The 15,243-nt window shown below is 44.0% G+C and overlaps 3 protein-coding genes across 3 annotated transcripts; all 3 read right to left on the reverse strand.

Annotated features, from left to right (window-relative positions):
- Positions 1 to 124: 124 nt before the first annotated feature.
- Positions 125 to 4,399, reverse strand: tcf23 (transcription factor 23). Its single transcript, XM_084952962.1, has 4 exons — positions 2,224 to 4,399; positions 1,395 to 1,550; positions 1,106 to 1,267; positions 125 to 650 (listed from the first exon to the last, which is right to left on the reverse strand). Exons 1-4 carry the CDS (start codon positions 2,389 to 2,391, stop codon positions 522 to 524), a joined length of 615 nt encoding a protein of 204 aa, XP_084809088.1. The 5' UTR covers positions 2,392 to 4,399; the 3' UTR covers positions 125 to 521.
- Positions 4,400 to 4,478: 79 nt separating this feature from the next.
- ephx1 (epoxide hydrolase 1, microsomal (xenobiotic)) lies at positions 4,479 to 15,186 on the reverse strand. The gene is made up of 9 exons (XM_084952961.1): positions 14,941 to 15,186; positions 9,210 to 9,401; positions 8,923 to 9,103; positions 8,632 to 8,850; positions 7,710 to 7,839; positions 7,294 to 7,508; positions 7,005 to 7,113; positions 6,481 to 6,603; positions 4,479 to 6,283 (listed from the first exon to the last, which is right to left on the reverse strand). The coding sequence occupies exons 2-9, from the start codon at positions 9,390 to 9,392 to the stop codon at positions 6,073 to 6,075; spliced, it is 1,371 nt and encodes a 456-aa protein (XP_084809087.1). The 5' UTR covers positions 9,393 to 9,401; positions 14,941 to 15,186; the 3' UTR covers positions 4,479 to 6,072.
- On the reverse strand, positions 9,998 to 11,178 carry LOC146372333 (pogo transposable element with KRAB domain). The gene is made up of 2 exons (XM_084954383.1): positions 10,407 to 11,178; positions 9,998 to 10,344 (listed from the first exon to the last, which is right to left on the reverse strand). Exons 1-2 carry the CDS (start codon positions 11,176 to 11,178, stop codon positions 9,998 to 10,000), a joined length of 1,119 nt encoding a protein of 372 aa, XP_084810509.1.
- Positions 15,187 to 15,243: the final 57 nt, after the last annotated feature.

Here is a 15,243-nt window from a genome sequence, read left to right on the forward strand (position 1 = left end):
CGTTAAGAGTCGCTGCTGTCCTAGTGCAAGTAAACGGTTACATTCTGTGGCACTGCTGTAATGAACACTCAGTGATCAGACCCCCCCCCACACACACACATTCAAAGTAGGAAAACCTCACAAACTTAGACTTTATTTTTTTTAAAAAGAAAAAAAAGCAAACAGGTGACTCTTCCTTAAAGGGAAAATGTGATTTTTTTCCACAAACACATTTTATTTTCTGTTTAAGACACATGACCACATTTAATTTAAAAGAAAGAAATCCAACACCAGAAAGTAAAACCTTAGCTGCAGGTTCATTTAACTTCTGCATTTAGATTAAAAAAAGTAATTTGACAAAAACATCATTGTTTATATGTAACATAAAAATGTCTGCCTTGCTCGTCTTTAAGCACACGTCAGCAGCGGTGCACCACATCCTTTGAAATTTGCCCATCTCTGCACATGAGTGTCTTTTGATGTCTCCTTTGCTACCAATAGCTGGTTACGATTAAAGATATAAAACAGCATAAAACAGGCTTTCACTCATCGTCTCCTTCTAAGGTAGGACTCAGTGGGTGTGTCCTGTCCTGTCCAGATGGAGTCATCTGACTGGCTGACAGCAGCTCTCCCACACTCCCACAGTAGAGCAGAGAACGCATGGGCCATTTCTGAGAAGAGACACAGATTAAGCCTGTGATCAGACGTCCAGCATGACTCTGGATAAATGTAAGAACAGCTACACATTCTGCAATTCTGTATTTGAACCAGCTCATTACACTCAACGTGTGAACAAGCCACACTTGTTCAGTCTTACGGAGACAAACGTTAACATTTAACATGCTAACTGATGCCTGGAGATTCTGAGGTATAGCTCTTACTTCGTGGTACTGTGTTAACAAACACCTGAATTTTTTAACAAGCGCTAAAGGTGCATCTAGGAACTGCAGAGAATCCTGTGAAAACCTCTTTTACTCAACTGTAGCTAAAAGTATTTTGCGCAGGCACAGTGAACAGATTATTGACTAGTGATGGCCAATTATCAAGTCTTTTCAAGTTGTATAATATATGTGAGTAAGACAATAATGGGCATAGCATGGAAGGCAGTGAGCCGTCACTTTCTAACCTTAACAGGATGCAGGTATCCACCCGGCCTTGAGGCCGTGTGCTCCGTTAGCATCCCTCCTTGGTCTAGGGTCTCTGTCAGGTGAGCTATGTAGTTAGTAGCCAGAACCAGAACATCCAACTTTGAGAGCTTGGTGTCAGGTGGGACTGAAGGTAGAGCTGCCTGCAAAGAAGGGAGAAGCAGCTGTGACGGCCTCTTTTTCAGCCGTCACCAAAGACGGGTGTACAGCAGAACTACTGAGAGTGCAGTGTAACGTAACAGCTCTGAGACAAGTGTGTGTGTTTTGTACCTGCAGAGTGTGAAAGGCCTGCCGCAGGTTGCGTACTCTGCTCCTCTCTCGGGCTGCGTTTTCCGGGGAGTGCTGAGCCCTCAGCGCCCTGTTCAGGACCGCGGACCCACAACCAGAACCGGGGTTTGACCTGGACCCGCACACTGATTGTACCTGCTGCAAAGAGCATGCCGAGAACCTGACATTTCTGCAGACTGATTATCAAATATTACTAAAAGAAACAAAAGTGTTCTGATTTTGTGACTGCATTATTGCTGCTTTCAGGTAGTAGAGAAAATAAAGAGAATATTCATGAAGCTGCTCTGACAGTGTACAAAACACTGCTGCTCTCTCTTTAAGTTCTGCATTAATGGAGAAGAAAACAGGTCAACCTGCAGGACAGACCCAAGCAGTCTGCTCACAAATATTTCATCAGCACACATCCACACATGATGGCTGCCGCTCGCATGTGAGTCAACAAGGTGACACAGTGACTACTTTGTTTGTTCTCCAAGCGCCCTTATCTAATTGTCTGGGTTTCTCTGCGTTTCCATGTCACTACGGTTAATACAAACTGATTGAACCAGACCTCAGAAGAGGGAAGATCCTCCACACATTGTATGAGGCTGTGCCACAGCTGAGAAAAATACTGACTATATTTGGCTACTTTAAATAAACACATATTTTAGATGTTCTCATGAAATTCTTCATATCATGCGAGAAGGTTTTGCAGTCTCCCACCAGCTGCTGGAAGTGATCAATCACTGCATTGCATAATTTGTCTGCAAAATCAGGGTCATGTTTGAGTTTGAGAAGAGGAAAAAAACCTGGAGCATTATTTCAAACTCACCCACTTCTTGGACTCCCGACTGCTGCGTACGCTCAGCTTGTGTCCGTGCGGGGAGGCTGGGCTCTGGGACGAAAGAGGCTGCCGGCTCTGCGGCTCGGCTGCACAACCAGAAACCAGCCGGTGGTTTTCTGCAACCGACATGAGACCTTCCAGAGGATTCGCTGCCATGAGTGCTGCCAAAGTGCTGCAGTAGATTCCCTTCAAGTCTCGAGAAATTAAATTACATTCAGTGTGTTTTCATTGGACGGATGAAGCTTTATTTTCCAGTGCTGGAGATTGCTATGAGAGATACTTTCTTTTCCTAGGTACTTTGCTGGACCCAAATGAAAACAGAATCTGAGGTCATCCCTTCATCTAGTGTGAGCACATTTTTGCAGTCAAATCTGGATATGAGATGTGACTAGTTAAGTGAAGAACAGCAGAAATGCTCATCTGATCTCATGAAGTTATTAATGAGATGATTTCCTGCTGCGGGCAGCTCCAAGCTCTTCTGGAGAGTTCATGAGACTTCTGTGGGACACCAGTTCCACCCAGACCCTTAAACAATGGCTGCTTCTCTGCGAATCACCATCCACCCAGAGACATCCTCCCAAGTCTGACCGTCTCTGTCTCTATCCCTCTCTCGCTCTGGCTTTCCGTGAATCTCTGCTCGTTTCCTTATCGGGTGAGGTAATATGGGGAACTTCATGTGGTCCTTATCTCAGCCGCCCGGTCATCCTGATCCTCCCCTGGCTGCTTGGTTGCCAAGAGTTCCAGGCAGGCAGGCAGTCAGGCCTGGGGGAGTATTGCTCTGGGAGGGTGTCCTGAGCCAGGGCACTGTGGGGGCCTTGGGAACCTCAAAGCTGTGCTAACAGCTGGAAACAGAATTCTGGGGCAGCGCGACATGGGATGTAACGGAGCAGTGAGAAATACATTTATGGCCTTGGAGCGCTTTTTGACTTGAACAGTCATGAATCTGATTTTGTGGCAAGCTAATGCTGTACATCACACCAGCAAGTGTTTAGGATTAGCAAGGTAGTCAGAGCTGTCAAATCCAAAATCTTGGGCAACCCTAGCAGTGAGGCTCAGCTTCCTATTCCATGTAAGAAACGGAGAACTGAGCCTGAAATCAAAATCTGCCTCCGAGGCTTTTTGCTCAAAGGTTTTATTCTCACAGAGAAGCACGTGACATGCAGCAAAGGTCACCCAAGCTGGTTAGCAAGAACAGACACAGCAGGCATGTGGAGCATTTTAGCCCTCGTCTGGATTACTGAACCTCAGAACCGGATAAGCTTTTTAATAATGCAAAGCTGGACAAGCACATCTGCATAATTCACTTATTAGATCCCACAAACAAAAGACTGTTTAAGAAAGCGGATTACATAAGAATGACTTAATCTGATCATTTTACATTAGAAATTGATGTGAATGGAAATGAAAAGTTAGAAAGCTTTCTGCTGAAACTCACTCAAGCTGGTGAATACAGGCCTCAGACAAACACACTATAACTACGATAAAACGTTTCAATACAAAGAAATATACTGAACACACAAACTCATGCACAGAGGCTGGAGGAACACCTTTTGGCAGCACAGAAAGATTGAAATATTTTCTGAAGAGGTCAGAGTGACTTGTGAAAAAAAACATTCCACTAGAGCCAAAGACATTTGGACTTGGGTTGCTTACCGAAGAACACAATTATAATTACAACAAACAATGAAGCTCAGTTTTAGCCAAAAAGCACGGATTTGGAATAAAACAAAACAATCTGGGCTACTTGTTTTCTCATTGTTGACAACTAAATATATAATTTAGTCCTTTTGAGTTTGTTTGCAAACTGTTAAATATTTAATCCCAGGTTGCAGTTTTTAGGCTTCACATCTTAACCAAAGACCACCTTGAATAACAGCTTTTTAAAGGCACTCCAACTTGTTAAATAATAAAATCTTATGCACAATTACAATAAAGTTAATTTTGGACAAAGTGGTAATGTAACCAACACTCCCATTAGCTACCATTTCCAACCACAACTTGAATTATCACACGTCCAGACTGTGTAGACATGTGGGACATTTTAAACATTGTCTGAATTACAGAATCCTAGAACTGCAAAATGAGCTGCAGACTGGGAGCTAGTTTGGGTCTGTGGCTTTCGTACATTTCTACACAGAAGAAACTTCAGAAACGTGCAAACACACAGTAAAGTTTACACATACTTCTCAGAATGAGTCTTTAGCAGTGGAGCTGTGTCAGAGAGTCAAAAACTGAAACTGAAATACAGAAATTTAAAGCAGCGTCAGTTTTATTGGGTTTAAAATGCAGCCAGAGGTCAGTCTGGTGATTTTGGAAAGGCAACATACACAAAATTGCAGCTTACAGTTCTGAATTTGACATCTTTATTGACTTTTAAAGGCAACAGCAGATATACAAGGAAACTCTTAAAGAGACATCAGGAGCTCTGATTGTGATTTAACTCGTTTTGCAGCACTGTCACTATATTGTTAGGCCTCGAATGAGGAATTTCTAGTCATGATAGTAAAATATATATTTTAAATTAATTTGCACCAACATCAAGGTGGGGTAAACTGCCGCCAATCAAAAGCTAACTGACACAAGATGTAAATCTGATGCACGTTACAGACCCTGGCAAGTAACTCCAAGGCAGTAAAGGATCATCTGCGTAAGAAGTTGTGGAATGTCTCAACAGACATCTGACTTCAAAGGTTTTCAACTTCCAAGTTAGTTTTAAATGACTCTGAAAAAAAAAATTTAAACATAACCTGAAGCTTTAAGGCAATCAAGTGTTATTATTGTTGTGGCTTAAGTGCAGAGGTTTCGTGCTATCAGTCAGAGGAATGCCTGGCACCTTGTTTATGCTGTCAACACAATCTCACCATGTGCCCCCTAACCTCCCATCTGCAGCTGCTTAGAAACTGTTCTCACAACTACGAGGCTGAGAGATGCTGTAAGGAAGTTAGAAACTAGTGAACGGACCCCTGGATTCATGGAGGGGGAAGTTGCAGAAAGACGCTTTTCTTTCCAAGCTCCTTAGACTACGATGACCTGGACGACTGAGACATCACAGACATAAAAGATGGATCTAACCACTGTCACATCACCCACTACTTTGTAGCTATTTTAAATCTTGACTTCAACCTCGCAACTATTGCCATCTTGATGTTTTGAAACCAGACATCATGGGGCAGGGTAAATCTGACTGAGAAACTGAGAGACTCTGCACAATCATTATTGCAGCTGTGCGATTTTACCTTGTTTTGTTACCTACTTTACTCCAAGTAGATCAAAGAGAATGGAAAGATGGTATCATTTTATATTTAACAAGACATGAAACCTTCAGTTGACACCAAAAGCCTATCAGTAAAGTTTTTACTGAGTGCATGTATCAAGCTGTGCGGTTTTTCCATAGACTTCTATACAACCAGGATCATTTCTTTAATCAGATTTGCCACCCCCTGCTGGCCTTTAGCAAGAATGCAGGTTTAAGCTCTAGTTTTCACCAGAGACTACGTCCAACTTTTCCATAAATTTCATAAAAATAAACTGCAAGTTTAAGAATGAAAGGTGTAGCCTTAAATTCTAAATAGTAGATTGAAAACAAGCTGTGATTTTCATAGTAACCCAACCTCTCAACAAATTTTCAATTTCAGCCACCACTCATTATTTCACCATTAACACTGCATATGACTTTATCATAGTGTCACTTAGAGAGCTATCCTATCTTACAGAATCCACTTCAGATAAGAAATACAAAGCTTAGACTCTGATTCTAGATGAAGTATGCCCACTTACTGCTCAGAACTTTGTCCCAGCTGATGTCTATTCATACTTCTGTATTTGTCAGTCCACCCTCTACTCTTTCACCTTCCCTTCCACAATCTTTGTGAACTTCTGGATGTCCTCTGCCATCAGCTGGGGCTCTTCCATAGCAGCAAAATGACCACCGCGGTCCATGGGAGTAAAGGTCACAAGTTTACGGTATTTCTGTTTGACCCACAGCTTGGGCGTGTGCATCAACTCGTTGGGGAAGCAGGCGAAACCCGTGGGGACATAGACTGGTATCCTGGGAGGAGACGGTGACAGTTGTGAATCAGCATTAGATTTTACTAAACAAGTCATTCTGAATATTTCAAAATTAGGTTTTTAAATGACAAAGTTGGGTGGCACAGAGCTGTTGAAGACTGTTAACAACAAACACCTTTCAACCAATAAGATGTTGCTGATGTGCTTTATGGGAATTTGGCATTTGTTCTCACTTACTTTGCATGTGGAGCATCAAGACCTTGGCCAAAGTTTTCCTTGTAGAACCTCATGGAGGAGATAATGCAGCCAGAGGTCCAATAGATCATGACGTTTGTCAGCAGGTCATCTAGAGAGAACTTCCTGCAATACATGACCCCACTGATATAAGACTACTGACAACTGAAAAACTAAGGAAACAAGCCTATTTCAGAATAGACAGCACTGCTAATACACATGCTACTACTCAAGTTCACAACTTCTTATAACCTTCAATCCAATTTTATTTATACAGCACCAAATCACAATACCAGTCGCCTCAAGGTGCTTTATTTTGTAAGGTAGACCCTACAATAATACATACAGAGAAAACGGCAACAATCAGCAAGCACTTTGGCAACAGTGGGAAGGAAAAGCTCCCTTTTAACAGGAAGAAAACTCCAGCACAACCAGGCTCAGGTGAGGGGCAACCATCTGCTCCCACCAGTTGGGGTAGGGTTCCACTAATATTAGTGGGACATATTCTAATATTCTGCTGTATTCACCGTGTGAGTCCTCCATCATCCAGGTTCCTGAAGTCATGGCTCGTCCATGTGGAGAACTTCTCCAGAATGTAGGCAGCTAGACCCACTGGAGAGTCATTCAGCCCTCGACCTCAAGGGTCAGAAAGTAAAATATAATTCAATGTACACAAAATATTTTAGGAATCTTGAGCAAATAAAATAATTTGAAGGGAGATTACAAGTATATTAAGTACAGGAAAATGCAACCAAGTTCCCCAGTCAGACTTGAACTGGGTTATGCTGCTTGAAACCATCTTCTCCAAGTTCTTACCCACAGTGTCAGGCTTGGTGGCCTGGATATGCATGTAGCCAGTCTCTTTGATGGATTCTACCACCAGTTTCTCCATGCAGGGAAATAATCGCTGAATATCAAAGTCAGTGAAGCCAAACAGCTTAGGGAAGTGCCGGCCAAGCATCATGGACAAAGCCATGGACAGCCCTGGCTTGGAGGGCGGGGCAAAGTTCAAATGCAAGCCTTTGACAGTTCTGGGGGCGAAGAAAAAAAAAAACTGCTTACAAAAAAGATGTCCAGAAATACAAAAATGTTTGCATGCCTCACAGAGGTCTACTGTTCTTTGAACAAGTATACTACAGAAAACTATCGCCATGCTCAGAATTTGGTGTAATATTTCTCAATGAGACGTCATTTATACCCAGTACATTTGGTGTAGCTCTTGTATCACATACTTGGGTTCCAGCTGAGCCATGTTGGTGGTGACCAGCCAGCCCCAGTCTCCACCGTGAGCGTAGTACTGCTGGAAACCCAGACGATTCATCAGTTTGTGGAAGATACGAGCCGTGCAGACCGAATCAAAACCTGTTCACATGGAAACAGAGTTAGAAAACGCAGCATTCTTGCATTTCCTTCACACTGACTTTACTAACGGTAAATTCCAACATTTATTTTAGTGCTGCTAACCACTGACCATTCTGTTTTCTCTACCAGCTGGCTCACTGGCCAGGTCTCTCTGATCTAATCGTGATAACTGATATAAATCAGCTGCGTCTCCAGAGAGGATCTCATCCTTACAGTCAGACCAACTGCAACTTTTAACATCTGGAGCTCAGCTGTGAGCTAAAGGGCAACTCCAATCTAGCTCTGCAAGAGGTTCATGAGGCACTACACTAAAATTGGCGAGTACTGCTGCCACCATCTGCAGTCCAACCACTACAGTTGAGAGACACAGTGGAGAAGCAGCTAATTATGTTGCTCATTTATAAAAAAGTGGATGTGTGCACATATGAAAAAGTGCCTGATTTCTGATTTCTTATTTTTTCACTCTGCGACCTCTCCAGGGTCTGGGATAGGAAGATGAGGAAGGTCCCCTTCTCTCTTACTTAGCTTATTAGGGTCAACCTGGATTTACGCCGTTTTGTGTATTTAATGTCCTTTGTACACTTTGTGACTGCTTAGGGTTTACCAATTAACAAAAAAACTACCCTGCACCCAACTTGTTAATACAAGTTGGGTGCAGGGTAGTTTTTTTTATTTCCCCTTCAACAAATATGGTTATTTTAAAGTCTTTGATCATGATAAAAGAGTCTAGTGATACTGTTACAACAGTGATGATGGGATAATGTGGCCAAAGTAAAGAAATCCCAGGCTCACCTTTCTTATGTGGTGCTTCAGAGAAGCCATACCCTGGAATGGAGGGACACACCACCTCAAACACGAGGTTGTGTGGGTTTGACAGGTCTGTGAGCAGAGGGATCAATCCATAGAACTCATAGAAGGAGCCAGGCCAGCCATGGACCATAATCAGTGGAACAGCACTCGTCCCTTCTGGCACCTTTTTGGGTTTCACATGCAGGTAATGGATATCAATGCCTGGACAGATTTTTAACAGGTTAGAGACAACCAACAGCATTCTTCTTCATGAATGTGCCAGCTTAGTCTCACCCTCAATCTTGGTTTTGAAGTGAGGGTACTGGTTGAGCTTGTCGACCTGCTTCCTCCAGTCAAACTCATTTCTCCAGTAAGAGACCACCTTCTGCAGGTACTGCGAGTTGAAGCCATAATTAAACTGGCTGTCCTCCAGTGAGGGAAAAGGACGAGTCAGATCAATCCTCCTGTAGAGGTCCTGACAAGAAATAAGAGAAGATGTACAAGTCTATTTGTGCGAGGTGGAATTTCTCAGCAGCAAATGCACCATCTATCCTGTGTGACCAACTGAGAGGAAAACTAACCTCCAGCTCTTGATCACTGGTGGTTACCCTGAAGGAGCGGATAGTGTCGTCCTCCCCAGCATCACGGGGTGCTCCAGAACCCCACCAGCCATCCTCTGTTGTTAGGACCTGATTCTTACTCCTCTGAACCAGGAAGTAGATCAGTCCACCAATCACCAGAGCAAGTAGGACCTCTGTGAACATGATGAGAGTCTGCAAGAATGAATGACAGACAGGACAGAGGAAAAAAATGAAACAACATCTACACCCAGGCATCATTTAAGGTAGTAGCCATGAATCTGTCATCTATAGACTGTGCTATGCTGTGCCTGTATTTTGTCACTTTGTCCAAAAATAGATAATTTTTTTTTAAAAAGAAGTAGTTTGCATCCATCCACGTTAAAAATGTGATCAATTTACTACTGCACAACCCCCTTACTCTTATTTTGAATTGAATTGAATTGATATACCTTTATTAGTCCCACAAGGGGAAATTTCATAAGGCTGCCGACCTATTACACGCATTGGCGGCGCCATCTTACCCTCCAACCATACATACCGTATTTTCACGACCATAAGACGCACCGTACTAAAAGGCGCAGTCTCAGTTATGTGTGCCATTACTGTATTTAACACACACATAAGGCGCACCTGATTATAGGGCGCATACAAGTATGTGTATTTAAAAATAAAGCGGGAGCAAAACTGAGTTTGGTACTCACATTTTTATTACCGGTAATCGTCATCAATCAAACCCATCGAAGTCCTCATCCTCTGTGTCTGAATTGAACAGCTGCGCTAAATCTCCATCAAATTCCAGGTTCACTTTCTTCACCGTCAGAGTCACTTTCCGTGCTGTGCGGCTCCTCGGAAATGATGCCGGCTTTTGCGAAAGCTCGAACAACAGTGCCAGCAGACATGTTAGCCCAAGCATCTTCAATCCATTCGCAAATTGTGGCGTAACTCGCCCGGCGCTGCCTTCCACTCTTAGTGAAACTGTGGTCTCCATCGGTCATCCATCGCTCCCACGCCGCTCGCAGCCTTACTTTGAACGTCCGGTTCACACCGATGTCCAGCGGTTGGAGTTCCTTTGTCAGGCCTCCCGGAATGACAGCAAGCTCACAGTTCATTTGCCTCACTTGTTTTTTCACATCAGCTGTGAAATGGGCACGCATAGTCACAGATCAACAGCGATGGTGATGCGTGGAAAAAAACCACCTGGTCTCCTTACATACACCTCCCTCAGCCACTCTTTCATCATTTCCTCATCCATCCAGCCCTTTTCATTTGCCTTAATGATGATTCCTGCTGGAAACATCTCTTTAGGCAAAGTCTTTCTCTTAAAAATCACCATAGGCGGCAGCTTCTGTCTATTAGCATGGCAGCCAAGCACAACAGTAAAAGAAGACTTTTCGTGCCCCGTTGTGCGTATCGCTACCGTGCTGGTCCCCTGCTTCTCCACAGTGTGACTCACCGGGATGTCGAAAGTGAGCGGCACCTCGTCCATGTTAGTGATGTGGCTGGGCTGGATGTGTTTGCTGCAGTAGGAGCGGAAGATGGCCAGCTTTTCATTATAATCCGCTGGAAGTTGCTGCGCTACCGTAGTCCTGGTCCGGATGGAAAAATGGCACCGTTTCATGAAACGAAAGCACCAAGACGGACCTCCTTGGAAATGTTCAATTTTCATTTCTTCTGCTAGCGTTACTGCTTTTAGTCGAATGGTGACCGTCGAAACGCTTCTCCCACTCGTTCTTTGCTCGATGATCCACTGCTCGAGTCTTTCCTCCAACTCGGGCCACCTCGCCTTATGTCCGTGGAAACTCAGCTGCGTCTTCTTGACCTGTCGGAGCTTGTTTTCCAGCTTCCTCCACTTGCGAACCATCGATTCATTAATCTTAAATTCTCTCGCGGCTGCTCGATTTCCATGTTCCTCCGCGTAGCTGATGGCCTTCAGTTTAAACTGTGCTTCATAAGCGTGTCTCTTTGCCATTTTCAGGGTTGTTAAAACAACGATGTTCTGCATAACGCACATACCTGTTCTTTTATACAGGTATGTGCGATTGTACCGGTATATACAATCAACGCCCACACTTCACCCTTTAGCGTTCTCTACTACGTCCTCTTACAACACATGCAGGGCGCACTGCACTATAGGGTGTGCCGCACTTTTTGAAGAAAATCTAAGACTTTTATGTGCGCCTTATAGTCGCGAAAATACGGTACATTACACAAAACATCACATGGGAAAGACAGGTCAGAGAGGTATAACAATGGAAAATGCACCACATGAGGAAAGATAAGGAGAAAAAAATAACTCCCCCCAGACTGAGCTCCAACAGGGAGATCAGTTTGAGAACAGAAAAAAACACCTCTGCACATAGCACATGAAAAAACTCTTAATACACCAAAGAAACACATGACAAGCAACAGGGGTGGGTAAAGGGTGCAGCATCAGAAGGGAATAAGCGTCGAAGGCGTTTGGAAAGGGATGGGGGATGAGTGTGTGCATATCAGTGTATATGTATGTGCGTGCGTGTCCAGAGTTCAGCTGAGACAGTGTCCTTCGCCCTGCTAGGCTAAGTAAACAGTCTTCCAGCCAACCCAGGTGGCCTTGCATGGAATGGGAAGGAACAGTCTAAACACAGTTGTTATCAGGGAAAGTTCAGTCACTGCTGAATTAGTCCAAATCCTGAACTTTGGTTCATAAGGATTACCTGCACCAATGCTGACCCCATTATTGAAAACTTTGGCCGGGTTCATTATACTCTAACAGAATACAGCATTGTGCCACTCCTTGGATCCTTATATTTTTCAAGGAAAATTGGAAATGGGTGCGTTGATTTATTCATGTGCAAATTAGCATACCACAGCCTTTTCTCCCTTTTTCCTTTCCTTAAGAATGGCTGTATGACAGCCACCCTTCTAATGAGACCAGTTCTGATGAGGCTTCAGTAAACAATAGATGGATCAACTGAAGGCCCAGTTGCATCTCTCACCTCTCAGGTCCTGTCTCAGGTCTTTGCTAGATTTACTTACTATGAGCATGATTTTCAGATACCTTTTACCTACTGTAGAGTGTCTTGTGACTTCTTATTTTATTGTATACTTATCCAGTTTCCTCAGATTTTTTAAAGGACTAAGTGCACACGTGCCAAGACTTGTAGCTCTTTAGGAATCACCTCGTTGGTGGAAAAATACTATGTCTGTCAACTGTGGCATCGTTGACAATTTTTATAGATTTAACTGAAGAAATGGGAATAAATTATGTGTCTTTTGAACAAGATGCTGGGAACAATGTGCTAATGATGCCATTTAAAATTGCTCTTTGCCAAATTAGGTGTCTTTTTTGGCAATTAACTCCATTTACAGTGGTTTAACACAAAACAGCAGAAAATGTCCACAGAACTTTGAAAGATCTTCAGAAAGCCTGAACAGCTATTGCTCTAAAGTCTGGCGAAATGAGGGGGTGATGTCTAGAAACTAAAGGAAAAGAGCACCAAGTCAAGTTAAAGGGATTATGCTGATATAATAGTTTATGCTAGATCTTGTGCGGGGCTTTTACTCATAATAAAGCTACTATTGGTACTTTTAGTGAAGTTCAGGTTGAGAATCTGAATAGCAGTACTCCACAGATCGGACAGACTTTAACTTAAGTTGAGTCATTTGTCATGGCCATGAGTTTAGGAAAAAAAACCGTCGAGCACACAAAGTGTCAGTGTTGTGTTGTATGGTTGTTTTGGGGGTTAGCTAATAGGATTAGACAGCAAGACCGAGCGGCACCTCAGTCACAGAGCAGTATGGCAAAGCTGTTCACGATCAGTAGCGTGCATGCGCACACTCACACAGTGTATTAATCCACGATAACCGAGCAGCGAACACCGGACACTTAGTGGTGTGCGATACTGCATATTTTGGTATCGATCCGATACCAAGTAAATTCAGGCCAGTATCGCCGATACCAATACCGATACCGATAATAAATAAGGTGGATGCCTCATTGAATTGCTAAATCGCAATTCATTTTCATGACCTTAAGTGTTTTTTGTGATGTTTCCTTTGGTATTATTAATTAGTTAAAACCCAGGACATAATTAGGAGAAATAATTTATTTATAATTAAATAAAAAACGTTTTATTATTGTGGCAGCTCGTGGTCTGCGATGCCGCTGCAGGTGAGATGGACTCACCTTCACTGCATCTACAATGATGCCTCGCCGGCTTAAAACCTGTGCACTCCTTGTGCTGTTGTTGTTTTTGGTGTTGATGTGTACAGCTGGCAACAGGAGGGCTGCAGCCATTGAATGTAGGCTACTGTTACAGCAACCGTGTGGACAGCGCACGGCTTGGGGTGAGCCGGAGGCTGGCGCGCCAGCGGGACCTGCCAAGCTGGAGACGGAGGTCGAGGTGCGCGGGGGTCCTGCCACGCCTGAGGACGGCGTGCTGTCCACTTCGGCACGCAGGACTATGCAGCCTGCGTGCCGACCATCTGCCCAGCTACCTGTGAGCCCCAGCTCACTTCCACGCCTGCTGCGCCGCCGCTGCTGCTTGTCATATGGGTGGCCATCAGGTCAGCTCCGGGGCTTCCGCTGGAGGCGCGGGCGACCGCCAGAGTGGACACTTCCCCGTCGCTGGGCTGGGGCATGGGGCGCCGATGGTCCGGGGCGATTCCCTCGCCTGCCCGCGGGGTGAGGTGAAGCGGGCGAGGGGGGTACGTGGCAGGGCATGTTCTGCGATGCTGCTGCAGGTTTGGTGGTGGTGGTGATGTGTACGGCTGCTAGCGGGAGAGCTGAAGCCGTTGAATGTACTGTTACAACAACCGTGTGATTATTGTAAGAATAAATGATGCTGCAAGCATGAAAATGCCATCGGGTCTGCTGTGGTGGCGATCTTTTTTTTTTAATCTTAAGTGCACGCAAACCAGTAAACAACTTAAAACAAATACTGTTGATAAACTAATACAAAAATTACAATTAAAATTCTCAACAACAAAAAAATATAATTAATATGTAAACAACTTAACAACCCCCAAAGTGTCTAAGTCACATCACGTGTCAGTGCAACACCGAAACATAAGAGTGGGGGAGAGGGAGCAAAGTGTGCCTGCTCTCCGCTGACACAGGAGCGGTGAGTCCAGCGACCTGGTTGTTTCGTTTTTGCCGAAAGCACAGCGTTGTAAATGAGCAGAACTCAAAGTAAAGAATCGATATCACCAGGCTAGTATCGATCCGATACCGATGCCGACTTGGGATCGATCCGCCCACCACTACCGGACACATCAGAGGCAGCTAAGACTGCAATCCACTGGTGGAAAAGTCTGGACTGAGACCCTGTTTGCGTGTGTATTTATTCAAAGAGGATATACTGTATAAAGTTCAGCTCCCTGGTGGCTGTTAGCCCTTTTAGTCAAATGAAATAGGTCTGTTTTCTCGAACAAACTGCCCCATTCACACGAACACTGCAGCCAGAAATGCATCTGCCGCTCTAGATCCGTCCAAAAACGCTACAGTGTGGTCAAGCTACGAACACAGATTAATGACTATTTTTAATATTTTTAAAAATAGATAAACAAAATAAATGATATAACTTGTTTATATATGATATTTGATATTAATATTTTGCTCACAGGTATTATCATAAAGCTATAAGTCACTAACAAAAACTGATGACGACACAGTGGGAGCTTTCCCACGCACTATTTATGTCAAAGTTAATCGCGTCGAGCTCTTTACTGGAGGTATGCGAGGTGGCCGTACCTTTTAGATTGTTGGTCGCTTCTTCTTCTGCTCATAAAATCAAAACAATTCAGCAGTCAGGAAAAGTAACATAGCTCTTCGCAGTTTTACTATTAAAGGTCCGGTCCAGAAGGCTGCTCGCTGCTGGCGGCGCTTTTCTGCTCCACTGCGAAACCAGCGTTTTTCTAACGGCCCTGTGGCCCTGAACTGAACCAGAGCTGAACACAGCAACAGCACGAAGCGGGAGCAGGCAAGAACTAACTTTTGTCCTAGAAACCAAATGCATGTGGGGATATCAGGAAGGGTTCATGGGAGTTGTAGTTT

Source organism: Perissodus microlepis, chromosome 15, assembly GCF_051167445.1.
Source record: "Perissodus microlepis isolate ML-2025 ecotype Zambia chromosome 15, ASM5116744v1, whole genome shotgun sequence".
NCBI lineage: Eukaryota > Metazoa > Chordata > Actinopteri > Cichliformes > Cichlidae > Perissodus > Perissodus microlepis.

Bases quoted from the DNA above. Each gene is read 5' to 3' on its own strand.
- tcf23 (XM_084952962.1), bottom strand. From the start codon at position 2,391: ATGGCAGCGAATCCTCTGGAAGGTCTCATGTCGGTTGCAGAAAACCAC. The intron at 1,551-2,223 runs GTGAGTTTGAAA...TGCTCTTTGCAG, and splicing joins GTCGGGAGTCCAAGAAGTGG to CAGGTACAATCAGTGTGCGG. The intron at 1,268-1,394 runs GTACAAAACACA...CCTTCTTTGCAG, and splicing joins AGGCCTTTCACACTCTGCAG to GCAGCTCTACCTTCAGTCCC.
- ephx1 (XM_084952961.1), bottom strand. From the start codon at position 9,392: ATGTTCACAGAGGTCCTACTTGCTCTGGTGATTGGTGGACTGATCTAC. The intron at 7,114-7,293 runs GTAAGAACTTGG...CTGACCCTTGAG, and splicing joins CACCAAGCCTGACACTGTGG to GTCGAGGGCTGAATGACTCT. The intron at 6,604-7,004 runs GTGAATACAGCA...CATGTATTGCAG, and splicing joins GATGATGGAGGACTCACACG to GAAGTTCTCTCTAGATGACC.
- LOC146372333 (XM_084954383.1), bottom strand. From the start codon at position 11,178: ATGGCAAAGAGACACGCTTATGAAGCACAGTTTAAACTGAAGGCCATC. The intron at 10,345-10,406 runs GTGGTTTTTTTC...CCCATTTCACAG, and splicing joins GGTGTATGTAAGGAGACCAG to CTGATGTGAAAAAACAAGTG.